General features: G+C 36.9%; 1 protein-coding gene across 6 annotated transcripts in view; it reads right to left on the bottom strand.

Annotated features, from left to right (window-relative positions):
* clec16a (C-type lectin domain containing 16A) overlaps positions 1 to 25,000 on the bottom strand; it is a 67,556-nt gene that overhangs the window by 15,486 nt on the left and 27,070 nt on the right. For 3 of the 6 annotated variants that reach the window (XM_017488834.3, XM_053673620.1, XM_053673624.1), the window contains 9 exons: positions 23,663 to 23,933; positions 20,962 to 21,085; positions 20,332 to 20,432; positions 18,432 to 18,551; positions 17,450 to 17,559; positions 16,053 to 16,097; positions 12,251 to 12,301; positions 11,931 to 12,059; positions 8,270 to 8,390 (listed from right to left, as the gene is read on the bottom strand). In XM_017488834.3, coding sequence (XP_017344323.1) covers positions 8,270 to 8,390; positions 11,931 to 12,059; positions 12,251 to 12,301; positions 16,053 to 16,097; positions 17,450 to 17,559; positions 18,432 to 18,551; positions 20,332 to 20,432; positions 20,962 to 21,085; positions 23,663 to 23,933 — 1,072 coding nt within the window. The remainder of the gene's footprint in view (positions 1 to 8,269; positions 8,391 to 11,930; positions 12,060 to 12,250; positions 12,302 to 16,052; positions 16,098 to 17,449; positions 17,560 to 18,431; positions 18,552 to 20,331; positions 20,433 to 20,961; positions 21,086 to 23,662; positions 23,934 to 25,000) is intronic. The other 3 variants (XM_047150941.2, XM_047150937.2, XM_047150946.2) reach the window with 3 other exon arrangements.

Genomic DNA, 25,000 nt, shown 5'->3' with positions numbered 1-25,000 from the left:
AAGACAGAAAATGTGCTTTGTTATAAATAAATCATTTAATATAAAAAATAGATATCATAATAATTTCATAAAATATAAATAAAATGAGAAATGAAATAATGTTTAATTACTATGGGTTGCATTTAATTTCAATTTAACATTAAGCTTAGTTCGCTATTTCCTTTGAAGGCTATTAGCCTTCTTTTTCCTAATATGGATCATGTTTGTGGTAGTCTTCTTTTAATTAGGACTCTTTATTGTTTAAGATATGTAAAAATATATATTTTAGGCTTGTTTATTTATCAATTAAGCAACCATTTTTCTCAATGCTATTATTTTAATTCACTTAACAGTGACCATGAGCAGAGAGCTTACATTTAACTGTTTATGACAGACCTCCTGATTAAAGCTTAAACAAAAAAAAAGATTGGTATCTGGATCGGTGCATCCCTAATGATCACCATTAAACTAAAGCGCTTTGCATCTGACAGGTAAATGATCTCACGCAATCACATCTTATATGAGATTATTCAGATATATACACACTATACACAGAGCAGTTCAAGAATTGGCTCCAACCCAGAACCATGACGGTGGGAAATAGTGACTAATAGTTTACCTTTGAATATATTTATGAGAAGCAGACTTCAAACACTTTTATTGTATTTGTTTACAAGGTGGAACAGGTTAACGGTTGTTTTTTGCATACAGTCTAATATTCCATTTAGTTTATCAGAAGGTAAATTAATGTGTCGTGGCTCACACTATGTTCCTAAATTCCCTCATAATTGACAAGCTCAAGTTTTCTCATGCCTACTTGTGTGTTAAATTGTGGCACATCAACGCTATCATCTCCTACATTTAAAAAAAAAAAAAAAGAAAAAAAAGGCCCCAAACAAAAAAAATCTAAACTTCAACCATGCTCCAAAATTTTTGACTGTGCTCCTAAATTTCTGTAATTAGCAGCACAAGTGCTCTTAAAAGAAATTGTTACCATAGAGCCTTGAGCCTGGAGCAATGAGGACGCATAATGAGGCCTCTGTGGCTGATTTATACCATTTGGAATGCAGAGACTGTCACCACAAGAGAAAAGTATGCTGTGTACAAGTATTTTGAGCTATTTGAGTTGCCGTAGTTTGCGTTCGTTCTCAAACAATGATGGGTAAGGTAGTCTTCCAGTGAGCGCTGGCGGTAACAAAACCCCCCGTGTTAGATGCAATTTAACTTGGTAAACCTGGATATTATCTGAATATAGTAGTTAATACTTGGGGGGGGGGCATGAAAAGGACATGGAAACATTTGTATTTCTTGAAAATGGAAAGCAAGCAAGCCCCTGACATCTGTGTAACACTGCAGCTTCACTGCAGGACTAATTGATTTCTTTTCAAATGAAATGACACGAAGGTTACCACTAGGTAAGTCCTGGCTATAATGGTATTGTTTGTTTGTTCATTTATTTAACAGCACTTTTCCAATGGGTGATGAACTCGTGCCTTGAGATGCGTCACAAGTGTACATAATAATGCTGGTTTGATGAGGTCATGTGGGGTAGTAAAGAGAGAAGGTAATCGGGAATGCCAAACCAAAATGACTTGTGTTTTTCACGAGTCTCTGTCTTCAAGTCCAAGTCAAGCCTCGAGACAGTTTTCACGAGTCCAAGTCAGAACACAAGTAATGTTTTTTGCAACTTAAGAGTGACTCGACTAAAGGTGGCAGACTTGAGTTTCCATTTCTGGTTTCTGAAAAAAAGGGAAATAAAATGTGACACACTTCGTGCTAGTCAGATGATTTGTGTTGAGACCAGTGTGATTCAGTGTGACTGATTTCAAATGAACTCACTACATTTCTCTAGAACTGCCAACCTGTTCATGTAAAGTGGGCGGGGCTACACTTGGGTAAGCTCCACCTTCACCAATCACAGGACTGATGTCATTCGTTCCCTCACTTCCTGCTTGAGTGCTTACTTCAAAGCTTAACAAATAAACAAAAGCTAATTTAGTGAGGGAAAGCTAACTGACAAAGCAAAAATAAAGCTAACAAGTCAAAGCCAAGCTGGTGAATAAATACTAAGCCAGCAAGTGAAAATAAACCTAGCCAGTTAAAAGCATGTCGAACTAACCTACTTGGTAAAAACTAACCTAGAAAATAAAAATAAACCTAACGAATGACAGCTAATCTCGTGAATAAACGCTAACCTAGCAAGGAAAAGCAAACCTGCGTGAAAGCTAACTTAGTGAGCAAAAATAAACATAGTGAGTAAAAACTAATCTCATGAGTAAAAGCTAAGCTAGCAACTGAAATCTAACCTAGCAGGCATAAAGCAAAGTTACTGAGTAAAAGCTAACTTAGCAAATGAATGCTAACCTAGTGAGTGAAAACCAACCAAGCAAGCAAAAATATACCTAACAAAAAAACGCTAACCTAACAAGCGAAAGCAAACCTGCATGAAAGCTAACTTAGTGAGCAAAAATAAACATAGTTGGTAAAAACTAATCTCATGAGTAAGAGCTAAGCTTGTGGGTGAAAGCTAACATAGCAAGCAAAAGATCATTCATAAGTGAGAGCTAAACTAGCAACTGAAAGCTAACCAAGTGAGTACAAGCTAACCTAGCAAATGAACGATAACCTAGTGAGTGAAAGGAACCTACTGTAGCAAGCAAAAATACACATAGGGGGGAAAATCTAACCTAAGTGAAAGCTAACCTAGCAAAGAAAGATAATCTCACAAGTAACAGATGACCTAGCTAGATGACCTAACTAAACTACTGTTAGGGATCAACAGATAGTGGTTGATACGGAAAGAGGTTTGACATTTTGACAGGATTTAAATGACAAGGAAGCATGTGGGTTTCTGCTTATTTATATAATCACGTATATTAATCACGAATATTTACAGATTCTACGATTACAGATGAGGGGGAATGTGTAGAGACACTTGCACACTGTTTTTATTGGGGTTTTTTTAAGAAATAAAAAAGAAAAATATTATTCAACAAATTATTTTCTAAAATGTAGCTTCGAGGGAAGTTAAAGAAATTAAAATTTAATTTAAAAAAGATTTTTTTAAAAATGTTAAATACACAGTAGATGCTGACTAGCAGTAAGTTTTACTCTAGGTGTTTTGTGTGTGTCTGTGTGTGTGCGTGTGAGAGAGAGAGAGCGACAGAAATAGTGACATTTCCTGCAAGTTTATAAATAGCACGGATGACATCAGTAGTATCTGCCAGGGTTTGCGCGCATGTGTGTGTCTGTGTGTGCATGTGGCTGCTCCGTCACTGAAGGTCTTTTTCCATTCACTCACCCATTACTGGAGGTCCTCAGGGGTGTGTATATTAATGCTCGCCCATTATAACAGATCTGAATCGACATACAGCATTGAAGTGGTGAAGAACAATCATAACGGGATCATCTCTCACTCGCATCATTTCCAGAAATGGAAATCAGATAACTTTTCTCTCTTCTTTCATTTACGCCAGTCTGTGATGTAATCGATGCTCAAGAAAAGACAATCAACCGAAAAAAAAGACACCCACACACACACACACAAAAAATAAAACGGTGTAATATTTTTTCCTCCCATCATAAATTATTAATACTTCTCCGGAAACTGACGAAACGGGTACCGTCTAGTTCCACAAACAGTTATTTCAAGAATGCAGAATGACTTCAGCATCCTTAACACCAAACTCTTTATCAGGAATGTGATGCGTGTTAAGAATAAACTGCTTGTGGATACCGATTACGATTGACAACAACAACAACAACGTAAACAATAAAATAAGTATTTCTGTATTGCAATGATTCGGTGACGGAACTAGGCATGAACTGGGATTGTGATGTCACTAAACAAACTCCAGGGCTGTGAACCAATTATGCTTGACCTGCAAATTCAACACTGTTTGCTTAAGACACACGTTCTGTAGCTAAATTGTCCAACATTTTTTAGCGTAATCCTGTAATTATAATAAATCTGACATGATTGGTTCACAGCCACGGAGCTTCATGAATATTCGGTGCATTTTAAGGAGCGTGTAGAAATTTCAAGGCCACTATTTCTTAGAAGTGCATTTTACAAATAACTGTTTATTATTCCACATAAATTATTCATCTATATTTACAGGAAAACTATCAACGACATAGTGTGATGTAGTGGAATCACGATTACTAATCCCACCCATACCATGACAACAGTAATATTTTTTTATCCATTTATAGTTACATTTATTGTTGTGGAACATCTGTGAAAATAGTTAGTTCCTGTTAAGTTAGTAAGACAAAAATAAATAAATAAATAAAAAACAACAACAACAAAAAAAAGACCCACGCAGCATCATAGTCTATAAACTCCTTTGTCCTGAAGATGTTGGAAAACTTTTAAATAATTAATTACTATAGAGGTGATAACGTGTTATAATGTATTCGAATGAGCGCATTAATGTAAACCTGTGATTTGCAGCTGCACTACTGACAGAGAAAGTTATTTTGAGGACACGCTCGTCCTCAGCGTCCGCCCTCGAGTCAACCGTCGAGTGTGCGGAGTCAAAGGACGAGTCAGCAGTGGCTAAAACAAAATGGGTTGTGTGTGTGTGTGTTTTTAAGGGTGTGTAGGCGCAGCTCTAACTCTCTTACTGTTAGACATTTGAGGTCTACAGGAAAACGGCTCAATGCGAATGCTGCCCACGACGGCTAAAGTCTAAATCCAGCGAGCCCCTCACCGTGGGGTGCCAGGAGTGAGTCATTTCTCCCACACACCCACTCTTTACCTGTAAGAGCAATAGCTGAGGGTTCTGAGGAGGCGTCACACCTGAACTTCTCACAGGAACTGACACAGACGGGGAACAGGAAGGGACACAGAGAGAGACTAACCGTGTGAAGTGTCATATATATCAGTGATTTCTTTCAAGTGATTTGTTCTTGCACATTCATATTCATTTTATGTGAACTGTACATTAGTTACTTATTTTTCAGTCATCTACAAATGAAGATATTTACTTACTTCTTTATTTTTACGGTATGAACTGTCATGGCACGGCATGAACACAAACTATGATGTTAATTCTATGAAGGTTCTATGCATAATGACCTACGAACACATGCATTGGAAAGGCATAATACCTAGTGTTGCACCGATTCATGCACAGTTCATAGCCATGGCTGTAACACATTAGTAAACTATGAACAGAACCCATTATAAGTAGTGTTTATAACACGTTATATTTCCATATTTCTAAAAGGGTGATATAATGTGTTATCAGCACTAGTTGCAATGCATTCTGTTAACTTTATAAATGCTTTATAAACACCACAACACTACAGACTGAAATGCCCTTTTTAAATAATCATAACGATGACGTGTATAATGCCACATGAATATATCTTCATAGAAATGATAAAGAATAAACAAAAAATAATTTTTAACGTGTCACTGACTGAATTAACAGAAAAATAAACTCAGAACTTCATATTAAATGTTTTTTGTTTTGCTTTTTTTAAAATTTAATTGTCACCATGTCTCTACTTTAAGCAAATAATTAAATTATTGTAAGCGTATAAATAAATATGTACTGCTACTTACTGCAAATATTTAAAAATTACAAATCTAACACTATTGCTCCATCCATCCATCCATCTTCAACCGGTTACTCCTTTTCAGGCTCACAGGGAACCTGGAGCCTATCCCAGGAAGCATCGGGCACAAGGCGGGGTACACCCTGGACAGGGTGCCAATCCATCGCAGGGCACAATCACACACACACTCACACATCCATTCATACACTACGGAAACTTTAGACACGCCAATTAGCCTACCATGCATGTCTTTGGACTGCGGGAGGAAACAGCAACACTGTTGTTGTTTTTTTAAATAAATTAATAAACATATAAAACCCCATTGTGAACATTTTAAGTTTGCAAACTTGACATGTGCCATCTTCATCTTCAGTGCCATCTTCAAGCTATTTTGACGTAGTATTATAAAAAAACATTTTTTTTTGTATTTAAAGTCCCCAATGTGTTATTCAATACCACTGAAACAGGAATTCAGGGTGGGACATATTGAGCGGCTCCTTTTTCTCGCTTTTCTGCGGCCTGCTTGTTTGCGTTTGATTTCTGAATGGCTTTTCCGAACTTGTGGAAACCACTGCGTCATGGCAGGAATTTCCTGATTCCTAATTGATTACAGAACAACAATAAATGCGAGCTGGTGGAAACCAGCTGATGAGAAAGCAGCCTAAAGCACCAACGCTCATTAAAAATGAATGACTGTGTCTGCTTTCTCATGATGTTGCTGGTGTGAGTGCAGGATAATATCTAATAATGACTCAGTCAACACTGTCTTATAATCCTACATGCAGTGAGAGTTAATAAGGAACCTTCATTATTACACATTGCAAATGAACGGCCCTCTGGTCAAACTGACCTGTGTATCATCTTAAATATTTTGAAAAACTGAAACTCCGCAGCCTTGGCTTGTTTTCTGTGATGAACCGGTACAAGAAAAAAAAAAAAAAAAAAAAAAAAAAACATTCACATCACTTATAAAGGTCCTCAGGTCAACTTGCTACAAACTGATTACTAGAGTAAACGGGGGGGCGGTGTAAGTGGTGGGAGTGATTGTGGTGTGAGTTACGAGACGTTCATTGACTGTAAATAGTTTTGGAAAATTATGGTACGCAGACATAAAAGAAATATTCAACTCAGAGACACCACAGAGAGCGGAGTGGTGATGATAGATGTTCAAGAAAAGAAAAAAGAAAAAGGCAGTGGTTTGGAGATGATCCAGGAAACAGAATGCGTAGGCGGTGGTTTGAGGTGTACAGGTGAAGTACAAAAATAACATAAGTAACGACTTAACATAATTTAAAAGGCAATCGGTCTGACATATGGACTGCATCTGAAACAAAGCGGGGGGAAAAAATTCCAGTTGAGAGAAACAACACTAACTGCAACTTATTTCCTCAGAGGTGAACATGGAGATTAAAATCTAAAACGAATCAGTGGCTCTGCCTACATCTCATATAGTGCACTTATCTGGCGACGAGATTCAGAATCTTACAAACCGTTTGCTCAGAACTTTTGATCCCCATGACACAATGATCCATCTGAAGCAAGATAATAATCACAAAATGACACCTTTAAAATGATTTCAGCCTTTGATTAAAATGGCAAGAAAAAGCAGGCGGCTCATTGGCCCAATTATTGATGAGATTACAAGATGATATCAACTCTCTAAATAATCTCGACTACAGAAACGACTGCGTACAAATCAGATTGTCGATCAATCGAGAAACGTTTTGCTTTGAAGTCTGCCTTGGTGATGAAAGATAGAGAATATAAGACCTGGTTCAAGATTACGAGCAAAACCAGACACGGCACAGATCCGGTAGCCGTGATAAGTATCGGGCTGATATCAGCAAAACAAAATGGTGGATCGGATATGGAAGGGGACAAAAAGAATGGATTTGAAATGTCTTTTTCTTAAATTCTATTTACAATATACAGGATATCTGCGTGAAAGCTCTGGCATGTATTTTTCTCGTTTAGCTATTTATTTACATCATTTTAAGTAGTAGCTTAACAGTGTTTACAGAAATTGGGTATCGATATCGGTTTCTGTATCGGAAAAGGATAAAGTGGTATCTTCACATCTCTAACCTGGAGTCATGTAAACATATATAACAATTTTACTTTCTCGTAAACGTATTCGTTTTTGCTTTCGGGTGAGATGTGGCTTTCTGGAATCTGAAAGGTTCAGAATGTAATTTTCAGAAGAAAAGAAACACACTAATTCTGCAAATTTATAAAAGCAGTCTATTTACTGTATATATTGAATATTTAATTACTTTGATGAACAACGTAATATAAAACGGTTTGTGGAGGAAAGTTCAGCATGCAGCTTTTATTACGCTAGTCATGTAAGCTAGCGTGATAAGATGAAAGTAGGGTTTTGTAGTTAGTGCAGATTTAGTGGATTTTTCCCCCCTTAAAACGTGTGCAACCAGTATATAAGGAACTAAATGATTATAATTAACTGTCAAGCAGTGCGAGGTGATACATAACCAAGTGCAAAATAATGCAGATATCAAGTAATTTGAGGGTTAAAATGATTATTAATATTATCATAAGAAAGAAGGGCGGAGAACAATGCAACAGCTCTGAAACATAATTCGTGTCTGAAAATTGATTAAAATCAATTGTTTTGTGGACTTTCTGATTTGATACCTTTAAATTTCGGGCATGTACTTCTTACCGGGGGAAAAAAAAAAGTAAAGGAATAAATTTCATGACTCACTGAGGTCGAGGACGTCGTCGGTCTTGATGAGGTCTTCGGGGCGTGTCAGGGGCAGCTGTGTCTCCGGTTCCCCTTGCAACTGCAGGGACAGAGCCCGCAACATGAAGAACACACGGATAGCCTGTGGAGGAAAAACACAAACACGCGCAGTTTTTTTTCGTATCTATGTCAGAGTTTGGAGTAAATATGAATGAAGTTCATTCTTTCTGGAAAGCCAAGATAAGTGAGATAAGTTACTCCATCGTAACATCAGTCGAGCTTTTTAGCAGTTTAACGTTATCTCCCAGATAACAGAAAAGAGTTCGCCCTGTCATCCATAGATCGTGAGTCTCTGAGGGCGTCTCTGAGGATCAGGTATGCAGAAGATGGTGGACAGCGCCTCTCAATTTGAAAAGATTTGGCTTCACGTGTCTCAGATGAAGCAAGTGATAGCCTTGGTGGTGGGAATTGGCCAAAACTAAATTAAGGTGGTAAAAAAAAAAAAAGAATTGACATTTTTTGCTGTACATCCCCCTCCAGTTTTACTCCAAGCTTAGTAATAATAGACTGTTGAACTCTATCAATAACAATACATATTTGCATGTTAATAAAGCTGTATATCTGTAAAACTGTCCTGCTTGAGATGGAACTACTACTTCAGAGAGAGGAATAATTGGTTTGTTGTGTGGCCATGATGGTGTATGTATACAATAAAAAAGAAACCGGAACCACTTTTCACTGCATTATTCCAGGGTTGGAAAGATGAGAACAGCTTAGCGAATACTTTACTGTGTTGCAGTTTCACATTTTTCAGTCGCATATTTGAAATCTTAATTGACACCTGCCCTTAGTCTCTAGTGTAATGAAGTTTGGATTAAACGTTCCCGTTTGAAGGAAAAGGAGATCAGATCGGTCCTTTAGAATGTGCACACACTGGATTTGTTAAAAACTAATCTTCTGACTTTTTATTGGATCTGTCATTTTATCCACTTTCAATACATCATCATCTATTCTCCCCTCTCCCTAATCTCCTCTATTATCACTGCTATTACAATTATTGTCATTTCTATCTTAATTATATATAATTTGTTCTATAATTATTGTCATTTCTATCTTATTTATATATAATTTGTTCTATAATTATTGTCATTTCTGTGTTATTTTTTACTTCAGTGGGAACTCCTGGGTATCTTGTACGCGCTGTCTGTACAGCACTTCAGTGTGCTCTATGAATAGACTCGACATTGAACATGCTGTCTAAACTGCACGGCTGCATGCAGATGGAGTTTTATGGTGGAAATTAAAAGCATTCCTGATAACATCCCTGCAAGGAAAGGGCTTCGGCAAGGCAAGCCAAATTCTGTGAGCAGGTGGAGCCATAATTACATAACTGCCCTTTGCGAGTGAATATAATTAGTCCCATCAGGAGTTCTATGAGCTCACGCGATTCTAAGAACTAAATTATAGCGGGAGTTCTCTGGAAGCTTTTGAGAGACACGCAGCACTCTGACGCTAAAGCCTCATGATGAATTAACTTGGACCACAAGGGAAACAAGGATCGGGCTGTTCTCCATTGTGTGTGTAAATTGCTTTTTCAGTCATGGATTTTCCTCAGACTCCAGACAGGTTTATCCTGAAGCTGCACCTGCTCTGTGTAATTAGTGTGTAGTGACCCATTTCCAATTTTGTGTTTATAAAAAGCTAGTGTCTTTTTTTTTTTCCAACCTGAAAAATGCCACAATCTTGATTTAACATGAAGAATTATGGCTTCAATTTATTTTTAAGATGATTCTTATCTTCAAAGCTCTCCTTATCAAAAAAAAAAAGGATTGGCTCTGAGAGCTGTAATTATATTTATCATTTCCTTCATCAAAATTGCACACAAATAAAAAGTCAAACCTGATCTCTGAATGCCTTCCTTGTTATTATGTGACGGGACAGGATGGAGACATTCCTCAATTTCAACATTACACCAAGCCGTGTACCCAAAAAAGAATTAAATAAATTAAAAAAGGGGGGGTAAGATGAATACTATAAAACTGGTTCCATTCACCTCCACAGGCTTTTTTTTTTTTTTAAAGAGCGTAGAAGTACATCATGACCGAGTTATACAGACACACGCCCTTAATGTGTCACATGATCTCAGAATAATTACAACTGTTCCTGGGAAAAAAAAACCCCCCAGAGAACATGCCTAAACAAACACTATCATGAAGAACATGAGAAGATATGAAAACAAATCCGGGACAAACTTCTGGAAGGACCAGGTGAGTACACCTCTGATCACACCTGGCACAGCGATATCTCCGGGGAATTCTGGGCTGAAATGGAGAAGGACTCATTGTGTTTCACAAGAACTGTGAAATCACATCCTACGTGTTCCAAATGGACCAAGTTTACTAATAATGCATTTTTTTGATTTTCCATTACCGGCAGCCATGTTTGTATTGTCCGTCATCTGCTACAAGCTCTGCCACTTTTACATCACAGCTAAGAACACAAAATTTCACGTGTTTTAAAAAAAATATATAGCTAGACTGGATTTGCCAATGTACTAATGTACTATACAGCAACATATTCTCCAAAATGAATCAGAAAGCATTAACAGTGGTTTAGCTGTACAAGTGGAACGCAAAGGGTTTCGAAAAATGCAGCTTTTATGAATACTTCATAATATGCTTCTTCTACAGACTTTAACATCAGGCTGCCATCTTAAACTATAAAAGAACAGTAACTGTATAGTTTTTACTTTTTAGTTTCAAGTCTACGTTTTTAAAAAAAAAAAATATATTACTATAATACATTAAAGTTATTAGAATTTATTATAATTAGACAAACCTTTAAATAATAGACAAACGTTTATATATACAGTCCCAACAACCTCACAGGGCAGGCGTGAAGGTATCACAATCCACTATTGAAAAAGACGTCAAGAACAGAAACAGAGAGGCCACAAGATGTAAACCACTCATCAGCAGTAAGAATCAGAAAGCCAGATTGGAATTCGCAAAGAAATACAGAGACGAGCCACAAAAGATCTGGAACCAAAATGAACCTCTACCAAAGTGTGGAGAAAGAAAGGATCTGCTCATGATCCAAAACAGAGAAGCTCATCTGTGAAACATGGTGGAGGTAGTGTCATGGCTTTGGCTTGCATGGCTGCTTCTGGAACAGGCTCGCTAATCTTTATTGATGATGGAACTCATGATGAATGCAGATGTTTACAAGAACAATCTGTCTGACAATCTACAGAGAAATGCATCCGATATAATCAACAGGAACTTCATCATGCAGCAAGACAATGATCCAAAACACACTGCCAACTCAACAAAGGACTTAATCAGGGGGGAAAAGTGGAAGGTTTTAGACTGGCCAAGTCAATCACCCAACTTTAACCCAGTTGAAATTGGAATGTCTTCAATGTACAGCAAAAACAACAGAATTGGCCTTGCTGTTACAATACTTTAGGAAGGGACAGTATACCATCCTTAAGCATCGTGATATGATATCTGTGTCACATCGCCTGACCCTCGATGCCTGTGCTTAAATAAACGTAGAGAATATAAAATGGAATACCTGTCAAGTCTAACTGGACAGTGCATGCTTTTGCATACAAAAAAACCCCTAAACATCTATGTAAAGTATGTGATATTTTTGCTTTATTTCCCTCCCTCCTACTCACTCTGCGTGTTTTCTCCATGTCTCCACATGGCAGCCGCTTCACAAAGTCGATCCCGGTCAGCGGCGTTCCAGTAGGAGGGAGGAGTATAGATGCATCCATCATGAGATACTCCACATTTAGAGGCTTGCTCTAAACACACACACACACACATCACAAAACCATGACTATCCTAAACATCAGCCTTTCAAGAATATTCTGTTTATATGTGCAGCAAATTTCTTTTGTAGCAGTCAGATGTTTACAGCAGAAACACAGTCACAGGTGGTTTACTTTAAACCATACCAAACAAAAACAATGACACACTTGCAAAACAGACTCACTGTCATGCTCCTGTACTCGTCTTCAAACATATCCAGAAAGATCTCCTCTCCCTGCGGGCAAAAACAGAACAGTTCCAGAGAGGTGTTGAGGTTAAAAAAGGAAAATCTAATACAAAACAGATCTAATACATCCAAGCAGAAAGAAGAGGCTTTTTTCCCTGAATTTGGGAAATTGAAAAGCTGCATATTTTTTTTAGGAATCAAAATGAAATGGACACCGTGGATCAAATTACCCAGTGCATTATGGGTATTCTATATTAACCTGAGTACATCATATCTGCACAGGCAGATATGACAGATATTGGCAGTTTAAATCCGAGACCTCGGAAGTATAACGCACTATCAAAGTTAAAGTTTAAATATTTTGATTATATCTATCACTCTTTCTCCCTAAACAAACAAACACACACACATATATATATATGTATGTGTGTGTGTGTGTGTGTGTGTGTGTGTGAAGTTTTCAATGCAAACCTTATAATTCTGCATTAGTCGTATGCTCGGTGGACTTTTTTCTTTAACAGATTATTTACCAGATTTTTAAGATGTGGAATGTTAAATGTATTACAGTGTGTAATTTTATAAGCACAGGTGGGCCCAAGTCATTGTTTTGCAAGTCCCGAGTCAAGACTAATAAATCAGTCAAGTACTTAACTCTAAGTTTCAAGTCCTAAACAAATCATAACATGCTCATACTGTTCACAACATGGGCATAGGCTCTGATAAAAGTGACTCTGCTGAAGGGCTGGGCGATATGACAAAAATATTATGTCACGATACTTCAGGACATTTCTACAATACACGCTGTATATCACATACAATATAGCTAACAAACTGTCTGCAAAACAGTGGTAAAATAACCAAAAAAAAAACATTAAACTGAGTTTGACAATACTTTCCTTTAATGCCTACAAAGACAAAGATTAAGTTTTTCAAAAACGATGGCAAATCAACCCCGTCCATTCAGTACCATTTCATTTGTAATTTATAAAAATGTAAAAAAAAAAATACATCACTATACCAACGATATCTCAGAAAAGTGTATCGTGTAATCATTTACCACAATATGAATATTATAACGATATATTGCCCAGCCCTACTCTGTCGTCGGGGAACGAGCGCTCTTTCAGCTTTGACGCTGTCTAGTCCAAGCTGATTGGCTGTCTGACTGGTTTAAACGTTGACTCTGGGGGAAAAAACCGGATGCTGATTTTCTGACTATTAAATATTTGTTGTGTAAAAGAGCAGTAGATTCACTGCACACTGTATCATTTTTAATCTTTGGTTTTGAAAATGTATCAAGACTTCCAAGTGAAATGGCTCGAGTCCATGCGAAGTCACTGACCTCAAAGTCAAAGTCGAGTCGCAAGTCTTCTTTAATTATGTCAAGTCGAGTCAAAAGTCAGCAAATTTGTGACTCGAGTTTGCAACACTGGTATTTTATTGTACTTTTTTTTTTTTTTTAGACAATTAAAATTTAGACTCATTAAAATCTTAAAAATTTGATGAAACTTTTTTTTTTCTCACTAGCCTTTCTTTTTTTCTCTCAAAGTTATTAATAAGACCAATTAATAAAACCAAACCGCTTGTCATGTTACCAAGAAGCCTAGAACGTAAATGTGTACTTTGCTTTTCTATAACTCGATTATAAATTTTGCAAGGTAGCACTACTTGTATTGTTCTCCACTTGATATATCGCTTTGCTTCTAAGTCGCTTTGGATAAAGGCGTCTGCTAAATGAATAAATGCAAATCACTGTTTCCTGAAAACACCTGTTTCTACTGTTTGCACGTGACATGAATGTGGAAGAAATGAGTTTATCAGACCTGCTGATCACGCTGGTGTCCAATTTATCATTTGATAATGTGACTGCAATTTATTTGACCTTTTTTTAAATGTATTATTACACCCTCATGCTGAGACGGCAGAATACGATCCGTGCTGTACTGCTCACATAAACGGTTTCAAATCGTTTTCACATAGAAAACAATATATTTTGATAAAAACTGCTGGTGTACACAGACTCTGACTGTTAGTGCTGACACCGGTGACTCCTTCCATTAACGTGAACCAAACTTCTCCAAACACGGATTACTTTAGAAACTGTAACGTATTAGAACGAGCGCATTAATATAAACCTATTATTTGCGGCTGCGTTGCTGAGCACCACTGACCTTCTTACCAATCAGAATCCAGCAGTGTGGTATGTTTTGTTTTTAAAAATTTTTTTGTTCAACAGTGCTGTGGTACGCTTATTTTTAAATGTAAATGAGTAAAACGCAGAGGTGCTTTAGTAACACTAAACACAGAGGTGTTTATAGTAAGCAGGATGTGTTCTTGCAAGTAATGAATATTTTGTGCCATCAATAGCAGCGCACATCTAAAAATGGATATCCCAAGCCTTGGATTAGATCATCGTGAAACGCTTCAGGCAGACTCTTCTGTTAACTCTGCAAATTTGCACGCATAACACATTTTTCCCCTACATGATGGTTCACGGCGGAGCCTCCAAAGGAATCCTGTACAACAAGAACAATCCGGCATAGTTCCTATATCCACACTTGATGAGAAATTACGTGAGAACGAAATGTATTGAAACTGAAAGAGTACACGATAAACCTTTCAGTTGGAGATGATTACACAACGGATTTGGTTTACACTTATTGTTTTGTTTTGGTTTGTTTGTCTAGGGAGTGACCCAGATTTCAGTCTCTGTGACAAAGCAATTAAAACTGAACTGAGTGTGTAATCACAAACCTGCCAAAGAGACGTTTATTTAATAGGGGTAAATATATATATATATATTTTTAAGTTTCTCAGTAACATAAGCTGGTTTTGAAAAAAAAATTGTATTTTAAAAAAAGAGCGCTGGTGAAGGAACGACTGATTATAGCTCCTACAGTGAGGGAAAAAAGTATTTGATCCCCTGCTGATTTTGGGATCAAATACTTTTTTCCCTTACTGTATAACATAACATAACTCACACCATCACACCACCCGTTACTGATTATTTTCCTAGAACAGCATGACACACTGATTTATCCCTTATTTTCTACACTGCTAATGTAATACTAGGTCGAAAACTAGCATACATGACAAGATGACAAGTCACACGCGTTTTTTTTTTTTAGGAAGAGCTGCTGCATGATGGAGAGACATTGCTGCAGTGGCTGTTTGGGGGTTTTTTTTCCCTCAAAGAATTTGTAAAAAGATCTGCCATCAGATTTACCTTTGCTCTTTGAACAATTAAAAAAAATTTCACCGACTATGAACAGACCATAATCTATCCTCGAACATTTAGCAAGACTGTAGAAAAGAAGAAGAAAAAAAAGAAAGCCAGTGAGTGTGGTGAAGGTAGAGAAAGCTGCAGCTCCCTCTCTGAGCCACCCTGAGACCACAATGTGGGAAAAGCTCTGCGCTGAGCTGCTACACCATCAAACGTCTGGGTGACTCGTGGGAACCTCTCGCACTGCTGTAGCAATAAGTAGAGTGTATGTGTATTTTCAAGGATCGCTGCTGGTCTGACAGGTTTAGCCAACACACTGACAGAGTTCCCCAAACTTAAATAAAAAAAAACCTGCTGATCGTCAGGATGAGCTGTCGGTGTTTAACACGATAGTATTATTTCAGAGGTGACAGAGGATGAATTGGAAAACGTTTGTTCTGTGAGCCAAACACTAAATCTAAATATATTTATAATACTTACACACACACATACATATGTGTATAAATAACCCTAAACCTTTTTATGTTGTTTTTCTTTTCTTTTCATAACCCTAGAATGAAATCATGTTTAGCTTACCTTGTAAAATCGCCGTAGAAGATGAAGACTCTCTTCTCTTGCACCCTGGAAAAGAAAACAGCATTGTTATGAAATGTATAAATGCGTATGTAAGACAAATTGGCTCTTTATGTTTTCGAAATGTTTGACCGTTACTCTGAATAAAACATTTGCACTTTTATGAGACGGCAGAGAAAAGAGGAACGGATCATGAGATTGAAATTTATTGTTTTACTTTATCCCACAGCGCTGTTTTATTCTGGATCCTGATTGGTCAGGAAGTGTTGATTCATTTCCTATAAAATTACTACGTTATCGTCTCTATGGTAACAGCTCATTCACAGGGGCTTGTTCGGTGGATGTTCTACTAATAACAAACAGATTTATATACTAAAAAAAATGGGGTATAATCTTTGAAATGGTGAAGTTTACATGTTTATGGAAGGAGTCTCCCGTGTCAGCGCTTTGTAACTATCTGAGGCAAAGCTGTAACTTTGAGTTTACGCTTTTTGTAGTTTCTCAGTAACACGACAAGCTGTGTTTTTTATTTATTTATTTATTTATTTTTGTTTAAAAGTATGGCGTACATGCGTGATGTGTCGTTCTTTAATAACAATAAACTGCTGTGGCATAAGAGGACAATAATCCATCAGGGTGGGAACAGTAACCCTTCCTACAACAGCCTGTGACAGGCGGTGTTTAGTCATGGTATGCTTTACAGTTTACTGTAAAACAATCAAGAGCTTGTATGTTATTAGCTTACTTTGTATACAGACTTGAATTTCTGGATCCCTGTACGATTCCTCATAATGGGAAATTTTTTACTTTTACTTAATCAGGAACTTACAGGAAATGTATGATGTTCCTCCTTTCAAATCCTCAAATCCTTTCTTTTAATAGCTCTTAGTAATTTTGAAGCGCACTTAATTTTGTATTACTGACCATATCTTTCCCTTTTTATATACATAGTATATACAGTCAGTATTTTTGAACACAATTTTGTTCCCTCTTTGAATTACAGTATGGTGTATATTGTCTAGTGTATTTACTGCTCTTTATGGTAATTATTTTCATTGTTATTAAAGGTGCTTTACAGCATCTGCCTAAGAACTTTTGTGAGAAATATGACCGACTTCCTGTAAATGCCAGATTTCTTACCAGTAAAAAGTAAAAGTAAAACAGTTTTAAAGAAGTCAGTAAAATAATAGGGAATTTCCCTTGAGGATCGAGTAATTTAGGTTGTAAAATTCCTGCTTTACCAAACACGCCTCGGTGACTCATTCTCTATCTCTTGTATATGTAAATCTGTACAGTCTGACTGAGCCACACGGCTGCGCTATGATTTATTCAGAAACTGCATTGCAGCGGGTCCCGGTGCTACCCAACATCCCGACGACGCGTTTCGGGTGGATGCGTACCTCCAGACAAGCCAGATGGACATCCTTGACGATGCACCGAGTGCCGGACAGCACCGACTGCTTCAGGAGAAGACAGCTCAGCTCCAGAGTGGCCAAGCGCACCCTCCCGTCTGACAGAGATGAGAAATATAAACAACAACAAGCAGAAAACATTAACATCATAAATCACTCGTTACCGATCAGTCCAAGCTGAAACAAACAGCAGCGGTTCAGGTTTACTCAAGGTCACTGCTTAGGAAAAGTATGTTATTGTAAGGAAGTAATCTACATAAGTTATTGTGGTGGTGGTATTCATCAAAGGCAGTTACGTCATATTATTCGTATTAAGGCGATTAATTCAATTATAAAGTGATGAGTTTTTCAAAAATTTAAATGATGGCTAAAATCTGAAAAAAACAAAAAAAAACAACTAAATAATAATAATAAGTAGAGGAAGAAGACAATAAAAAAAAATAGATAAACATTTTACATTTCAAATTAAGTACAAAATCACATCAGCTGCTTCAGTAGTCAGTAATTAAATTGATAAAAAATTTACTTTTAAAATAAATAAATAAACGTTTTTAGAGATATCTTGGTATTGTGACATTGTGTACTATGACAATATCGCTATTATATCATCATATTGCCCAGTCCTAATATAAAGCAACCCTGAGTTTTTACTAAGGCACTGTATAAATCTATTTTTAGTAATTTTCTCAATACTCAAGGTTGTTGACGTCAAACAAAACACACTGATGCCAACCAAAAACACACATAACGACAGAAAACAGAGTCAAAGAATGTATAGTACCAAATGTGCAGGGAATGGGTGAAGGGAACTTTTAAATAACCATTTTTCAAGTTTGTGATAATGATCTAAAACCTAACACGCAAAATGTCTTGGTGTTGAATTACATTTTTTTTTTTTTTGGTCCTAAGGGTATGAAGACAACTGCATCTCTACACCTTAAATAATAAAAATGTGTGTGTGTGTGAGTACCTGGCAAAGCAGCATGGTTCATGATTCTGATCAGTCTCTCCACCAGAACATGACTGTAGCTGCTCCTCTCCTGACCTGGAACCGGCAGCTGGATCTTCTCCAGCAACTCTGGGTTTATACCTGCATGCACATGCGCACACACATTTTCAATAAGGTATAAGTTAGAGGAATGGGACAGACATATATATATATATAAAAAAAAAAAAGTTTTCATGGGTGTACGTGCGAGCTTATGTGCGTGTGAACACATGCTTTGGACATGCTTTGGATCACAGACCTGCATGATGATCCAAATTATAACAAGAATGCAGGATCTATTTATTGTTATTTTTTTAACCTTACCAGGAAGATCAAATGATCTCTTTTGCAAGAGGAACCTGGTCAAGGATATAATCATTCTCACAACACTACAGCTTTACACGAGTTTAAACGAGCCCTTTTTGACACATTCTATGATTTGTTTTCTCCTGGCATTTATTTTTATAGATCATTTTATTGTAAGAACTAAAAAATGATCCTCAACGACATCATTTCCGTTTCACTGGAGGTCACAGGTTCGTAAAATGACCTTATTATAAGGAAGTAATGTACACCATCCATTCTTGTGGCATTTCCTCATATTATTTATCTCTTATTATTATATTAATGCTATTATTTTTATTACAGAGTAATGAGACAGACAGTGTTACAGCTCCTTTCAGCAATATTATAATTGATGAATACCGTTTTAAGAAATCTAAAGTGAAATTAAATGTTATGCAAAAATTACAAACAGGAAGAAGATGCTGCAGATTAGGCACAAACTACTCAAATAAGCATTCTGTTGTTTGTTAAATGTCTTACTGCTTAAATGACATCTTTCTAAAGGTAATCCTAAATGTATGCAAAGTTTCGCTCTTAACCATGTGCCATGGAAACAAAGAGCCAAAATAAACAAACAAATAAATAAAAGCAAACCAAACAAACAAAAATAAGCTACTACATTTAACACGTCCCTATAATAAGACAAGACAGTGTTTCAGGGCCTGTTTAAAAAACAAACAAACAAACAAAAAAAACCAAGATTAAACGCAATATTTAAGAGTAAAAAGTCACAACATGTGATATTCTGAGAAATAATTAGCAATATATGAGAATACTTATTATGACAAAAAAGTCATAATACTTCGAGAGAAAAAAAAACCTCTATATGTTGAGAATAAGGTCATAATACTATGACAGAATTGTGCATTTCAGATCCACAAAAAAGAAAGAAATACTTAAAAAATGATAATATTACTTAATAATACTTCAGCAACAGATATTTTATTCTCAAAATACTGTAAGTTCTTTTCTCATAATATCATAAACTCTTTTTTTCCCCTCGTAATGTTACGACTTTATTTTTTAAAATATTATGAATTTTATTTTTTAAACAAACAAATCCCCAAAATAAAACAAACTACTAAAATAAAATTTGTAAAAAGCCTAAATGTGATAAAATACTAACAGAAATAAAACAATAAGAAATAACTAAAAGTAAATTTGATTACTTTAACTGAAAGTATTATATTAAAAAAACAAATAAATGACCAATTAATTCACTAATTAGTTATTCATCTTTCCAAATTACACAGTAATTAATAACACAAGTAATCAATCACCCAATCGAATGATTACTTAATTACTGTGTAATGTGGAAATATGAAGAGTTAGTTGGTTAGTTAATTAGTTAGTTAGTCTTTCTGGTCACAGCAACACACTAACGTAAAAATGGGGGAAAAAATTTCAGCCAATGTGAACAGGATTGAAATGTGACGTGAGCAATGATATGATTATTGTAATAAGCCTTTATACACACTACATTACACAGCATATTGTCTGTGTGTGTATGTGTCTGTGTGTGTGCGTGCGTGTATACCTTTGCTGTGAGACATGGCGAAGAGGAGGCAGAGGACAAAGAGGGCATTGTAGTCCTCCTTCTCACAGTCTAGGGCGTTGTACACCATGTCCAAGAAGGGCCTGTATGACACACATATGTACACACGCACACACCACAGTCACTTTCACACGCTCTTCCGTCAGACAAGAAACTCCCAGACCGCATCTGGACCTCACCCAAATTGAGCCGCAAAAATAAACACTGATATCTGTATAATATTTAAATAGTGAAATTAATTTGAACAGCCCTAGTAACAACACCGTTCTGTTGTACTCTCAATAGTGAGCATATATAGCATAGCGGAAGTCAGGAAGTCATTTGGTATTCATTAAACTATCCAGCTACCTAATCCTAAGTTATCTAATCATAGTGATAATTAGAATGTATGGGATAACAACAGGACATTTCTAATTTATAGATTCGTATGTCTGCATTTATACATCCTGGAATATTTTGTGATCCAAGGCAACATATGGCCACATATTTATTTATAAAACGATAAAAGCACAATTTCAGTTGTTTACGTGAGCTACAGCTACCTGTTCATGTTTGTTTGCGCCACAGGCTCATGAATATTCATTTTGAATACTAATTAAAAAAAAGGAGCACCTGCTCCTCTGTCCCTCCGTTCCTGCAGCGGCTGCGGCGGTTTTCTCCTCGTCCGTGATGTTCTGCTCAGTCAGCATGGACACGTCTGAGATCTTACACTTCTCCATCACCACCATCTCAATCTCTGCACATGCATGCACGCACGCACACACACACACAAACAAATACAGAGTCCCTGTTTATCACATCACACTGCAAAAATCCACACTCTGGACTTGTTAACTACGTGAATGCAAGTCACTAGGGTGGGGGGATGCACAAATTAAACAGAAAACAGCCCAGTAAAGTTCACACAGCAGGATGGAGATGGACGTGTCATTATGAAACCTTGGCGTTGCTTCACTACAGCGGTATTTCTGCAGAACTCCTACAGTAGAAACCACAAACAGACAGTCTAGACTTCTTCAACTTTGCCGTCACACTAAAGTATTGGTGATCAGGTCAGAGTGACCACTAAATCAACCACAAATCTTTTTTTCATTTTACAAACATGAGCTTCTTCCTATTATTGATTTACTATCTACTGCAAAACAAACAATTATCTTGGTCTTTTCAAATGGAAGATTTCAGTCATCAATATACAGTATATACACACACAATATATAAAGTAGGGTTCAAAAGTCTGAGTGAAAACGCTGCCGTTCTGCATTCTCTTCCAATTTAATACAACGTGTTTCATTGCTAAATACACGCATTATCAGCATGAAAACTCGGAAAAGAAACTTTGATAAGAAGTTTCATATGAATTTCCTAGTATTTGGTCATTTGAATATGCAACCAAATATTAAGTGTTATTTACTTTCATTTGCTTTAAGACTATCTGTTCTTATACTTTTGCACACCTAAAAATTGGGTGGTCTGCCACCAAAGGTGCCATGTTTTAAGTCGTTTAACACATCTAGATGTAAATATGAGGAACAGAAAGCTGAAATTCTGATCTATCGTCTCAGTCATCTTTCGATCAGAAACCCAAATGCCTTCAAATGTATAGAGAAAACAATCAAATTGGCCTTGCTATTCCAATACTTTCGGAGGGGGCTATACCCATACCACCCCTCATTTATATACATTTCTTAATATATATAAATAGATATACACACACGTTAGTTATTTCACTGCAACTACATCAGCTCGATGTTGCACAGCATTGTATTGCACATATCTACACTTTATTCCTCATATAGTCCATACTTTCAGAAATTCTGCTTTATGTAAATTCTGCTTTACAGCACATCGTACTGTGCGCGACCAATAAAACTTGGGTTTGACTCGGTGACAAGTTCAGGGCCTAGCCAGGAATCATCCGCTGATGTAAAACAATCCTAACTTGTTTACAGATGCTGCAGTTTCTCCGTGAGCTGTGGACACACGGCTGTCAGAATGTTATCACAACTATCATGAGAATGACCATGAGGTGGACGGCACAGAATGAATGTGGACCAAAGTGACCACCGGCACATGGACAGGATGGAAAACTGGCAGTGGAGAGCTCTGGGAACTGACTCTGTTTGGGACTCATTAACTTCTGAAGCATTCAGAGTTCCAGCGAAAATCCAGATTCTGGTCCTTACTGGGAAATCTAGTGGAACTGAAAGTCGTAAACATGTCGAAGCAGGTTTTAGTATCCTGAGTGTGATAGCAAAGTTTGCCTGGGGTCAAGATTAATTCTGAGATGAATTCATACTTGTGATTAATGTATGTTACTCAGTTTGTCCAGGCAAACTATTTCAGTGAAAGATGAGGGATATTGCACAACAATTATTATGATTATAGCCATGAATCACAGTGGTGCCAAGTCAGTGCTGGTAAGTTCTAATAATTAATAGAAGGAAATCTTATAAGGAACGTTTTTTTTTTTTTGTTTTTTTTTTAAATCATATCCTGTGATGTAAAATGTGCGTAGACAATACAAAGATAAATAAATCTTGGAAGGAAGCTAATTAGTGCGTTATTTAATTTGTATTAAAGACGCGATTTATACCTTATACAGTTCTAATTGGAACTAAAACACTGGACAAGCCAAATCCACAAATGACAAGAGTACCAGTAGTTCCACGCCCACAAGTGTCTGGTTTCTCGCCAATTTCCTAACACTACTTCACGTAAACGAACATTTGTTAATTTAATAACTTTATTCAGCTATTTTTCTGCAACTTTTTCCTATATTATATTTCCTGTGTTTTGATTTCTGATTTGTCTTTCACTTTGCATTTCCTTTTTTGTAAAAGAGTACAAGTATGATTTTTTTTTTTAAAAACTAAAGTCTAAATTCAAACAACTCAAATCTGATTGATCTCGTCAACAGCCAATGAAACTTAAGAGCACGAAAACAGAGAATGTAGATTGTAGATCAAGGGAGAAAAAAAACCTTCACAGACGCAGTGAAGTTCCAAAATGGAGGACGTCCTGAGATAGCAGAACAAATTCGAAAACTTCAAGACATGAATCTTTTGGGAAGGTCCTCCATGTTCATTGAGATTTAAAAAGTTAGCTAAAGAGTGAAATCTGACAGCCATAGTGTATCCAAGGCTTAAACTTTGATTAACGTCAACGCATGATGGAAAGACACCGCGCTATTTATAAGGACATTATTAGCGTCACTTGGAGGCCAGTTCAGAGAGCAGCTCCACGGCTGTAGGGGGCGCTCTGGAGAACAGAGGGTCAGTCAGTGATGGTGGGACATTCATCCGGGGCCACTCACCTTCCGTGTCCCCACTCGTCCTGCTGGCCTTTGAGCTAGCATCTGTACCTTTAGCCTTCTCCTTCTCTTCGTCCGGGCCTTCCTCGGCTCCTCTCTCCTCCTCATCCTCCTCCCCCACGTTCTTGTAGTTGGGCCTCTTCTGCGTCTTCTTCCTGCCTCGATGCCGGCTCATCTCCAACGAGCGCTCCAGACTCTCCGTCGGCTTGGTGAAGCGGCGCACTCCAGCGTTGGACTGGGGGGGGGTTGGGGAACCCACAGAAAACATGTCTGTCTATAAAATCCACAAATTTCGATGTACAAAGACAATTCAATATACCAGCACCTGCTAGAGCACACAGAGTGTCCTGAGACTATAATATATAAAGTGAGATACAGCGAGACAGCATATTTAGAAAATATCAGATTTTTACAAACATAAAAACAAGGTTTAAAAAAAAAAAACTACTAAAAAACACGACTTAAAAAAAAGTCTTTTTTTTTTTCAACGTACCTCAGAAAAATTCTAATTATTGCAACATCACAAAAAAAATGACCTGTTATTTATTTGATATTTATAGAGCTAAGTGATCAAGTTAAAAAGCTTAGTCCTTTTATGCATTACTTTTATCCCCTCAAATACAAAACAAGACTATAAAGTTGATTATGTTTGTAAATGTAACTAATTTCCATTTTTGACGTAACATGCTTCACTTGTCATATTAAAGTCTAGACAGTTAGAATAATAATAAAGGATGCAGGATTATGAGATTAATGCAGCGTTCGACTAAAAGTCATAACTCGTGATTCCTGACCTCCGCCCAGGAAAAAAACTAACAAAAAAGCCCCCTCAAGCCTGAGTTCAGCACATATTGCATACAGACGAGCCCACATGTTAATTCTATAACACTGACTCTGAGGAGGAAAATATACATCACTCAGCACAGTTAACTCGGCTAGCTTGGTGCTGGAGACGTCCATGTTTCCTTCCCCATTGAAAACGATGTAATTCTGAGCTCCGACTTCCCGTTTCCAAGATATAAATGCAAAACTTTTTCTGTTCATCTCAGTTGCTGTTTTACATTTTGCTTTTTAATTTTGAGATCTGAAATGACATATTCTAATATCACAACATTATTCCATTAGGCGGTGTAGGTGACAAATGGGGAAGGGAAAACAAAAAACAAAACAAAAAACCCTTGCGTTCAATTCCAGTCGTGGTTCAGTTTGAAAACAGTGAAAGCCAAACGCATTTAAAACCAAAGCTCTGGTCTAGAGCTGACAAGAGACAAAAAAACAATTTAAGCTAAAACAAAACAAACAAACAAACAAAAAAACTTGAACGCATGACTTTGGTGCACC

This window comes from Ictalurus punctatus, chromosome 2 (genome assembly GCF_001660625.3).
Source record: "Ictalurus punctatus breed USDA103 chromosome 2, Coco_2.0, whole genome shotgun sequence".
Taxonomy (NCBI): Eukaryota; Metazoa; Chordata; class Actinopteri; order Siluriformes; family Ictaluridae; genus Ictalurus; species Ictalurus punctatus.
This window is presented reverse-complemented; position numbering and strand designations above follow the sequence as displayed.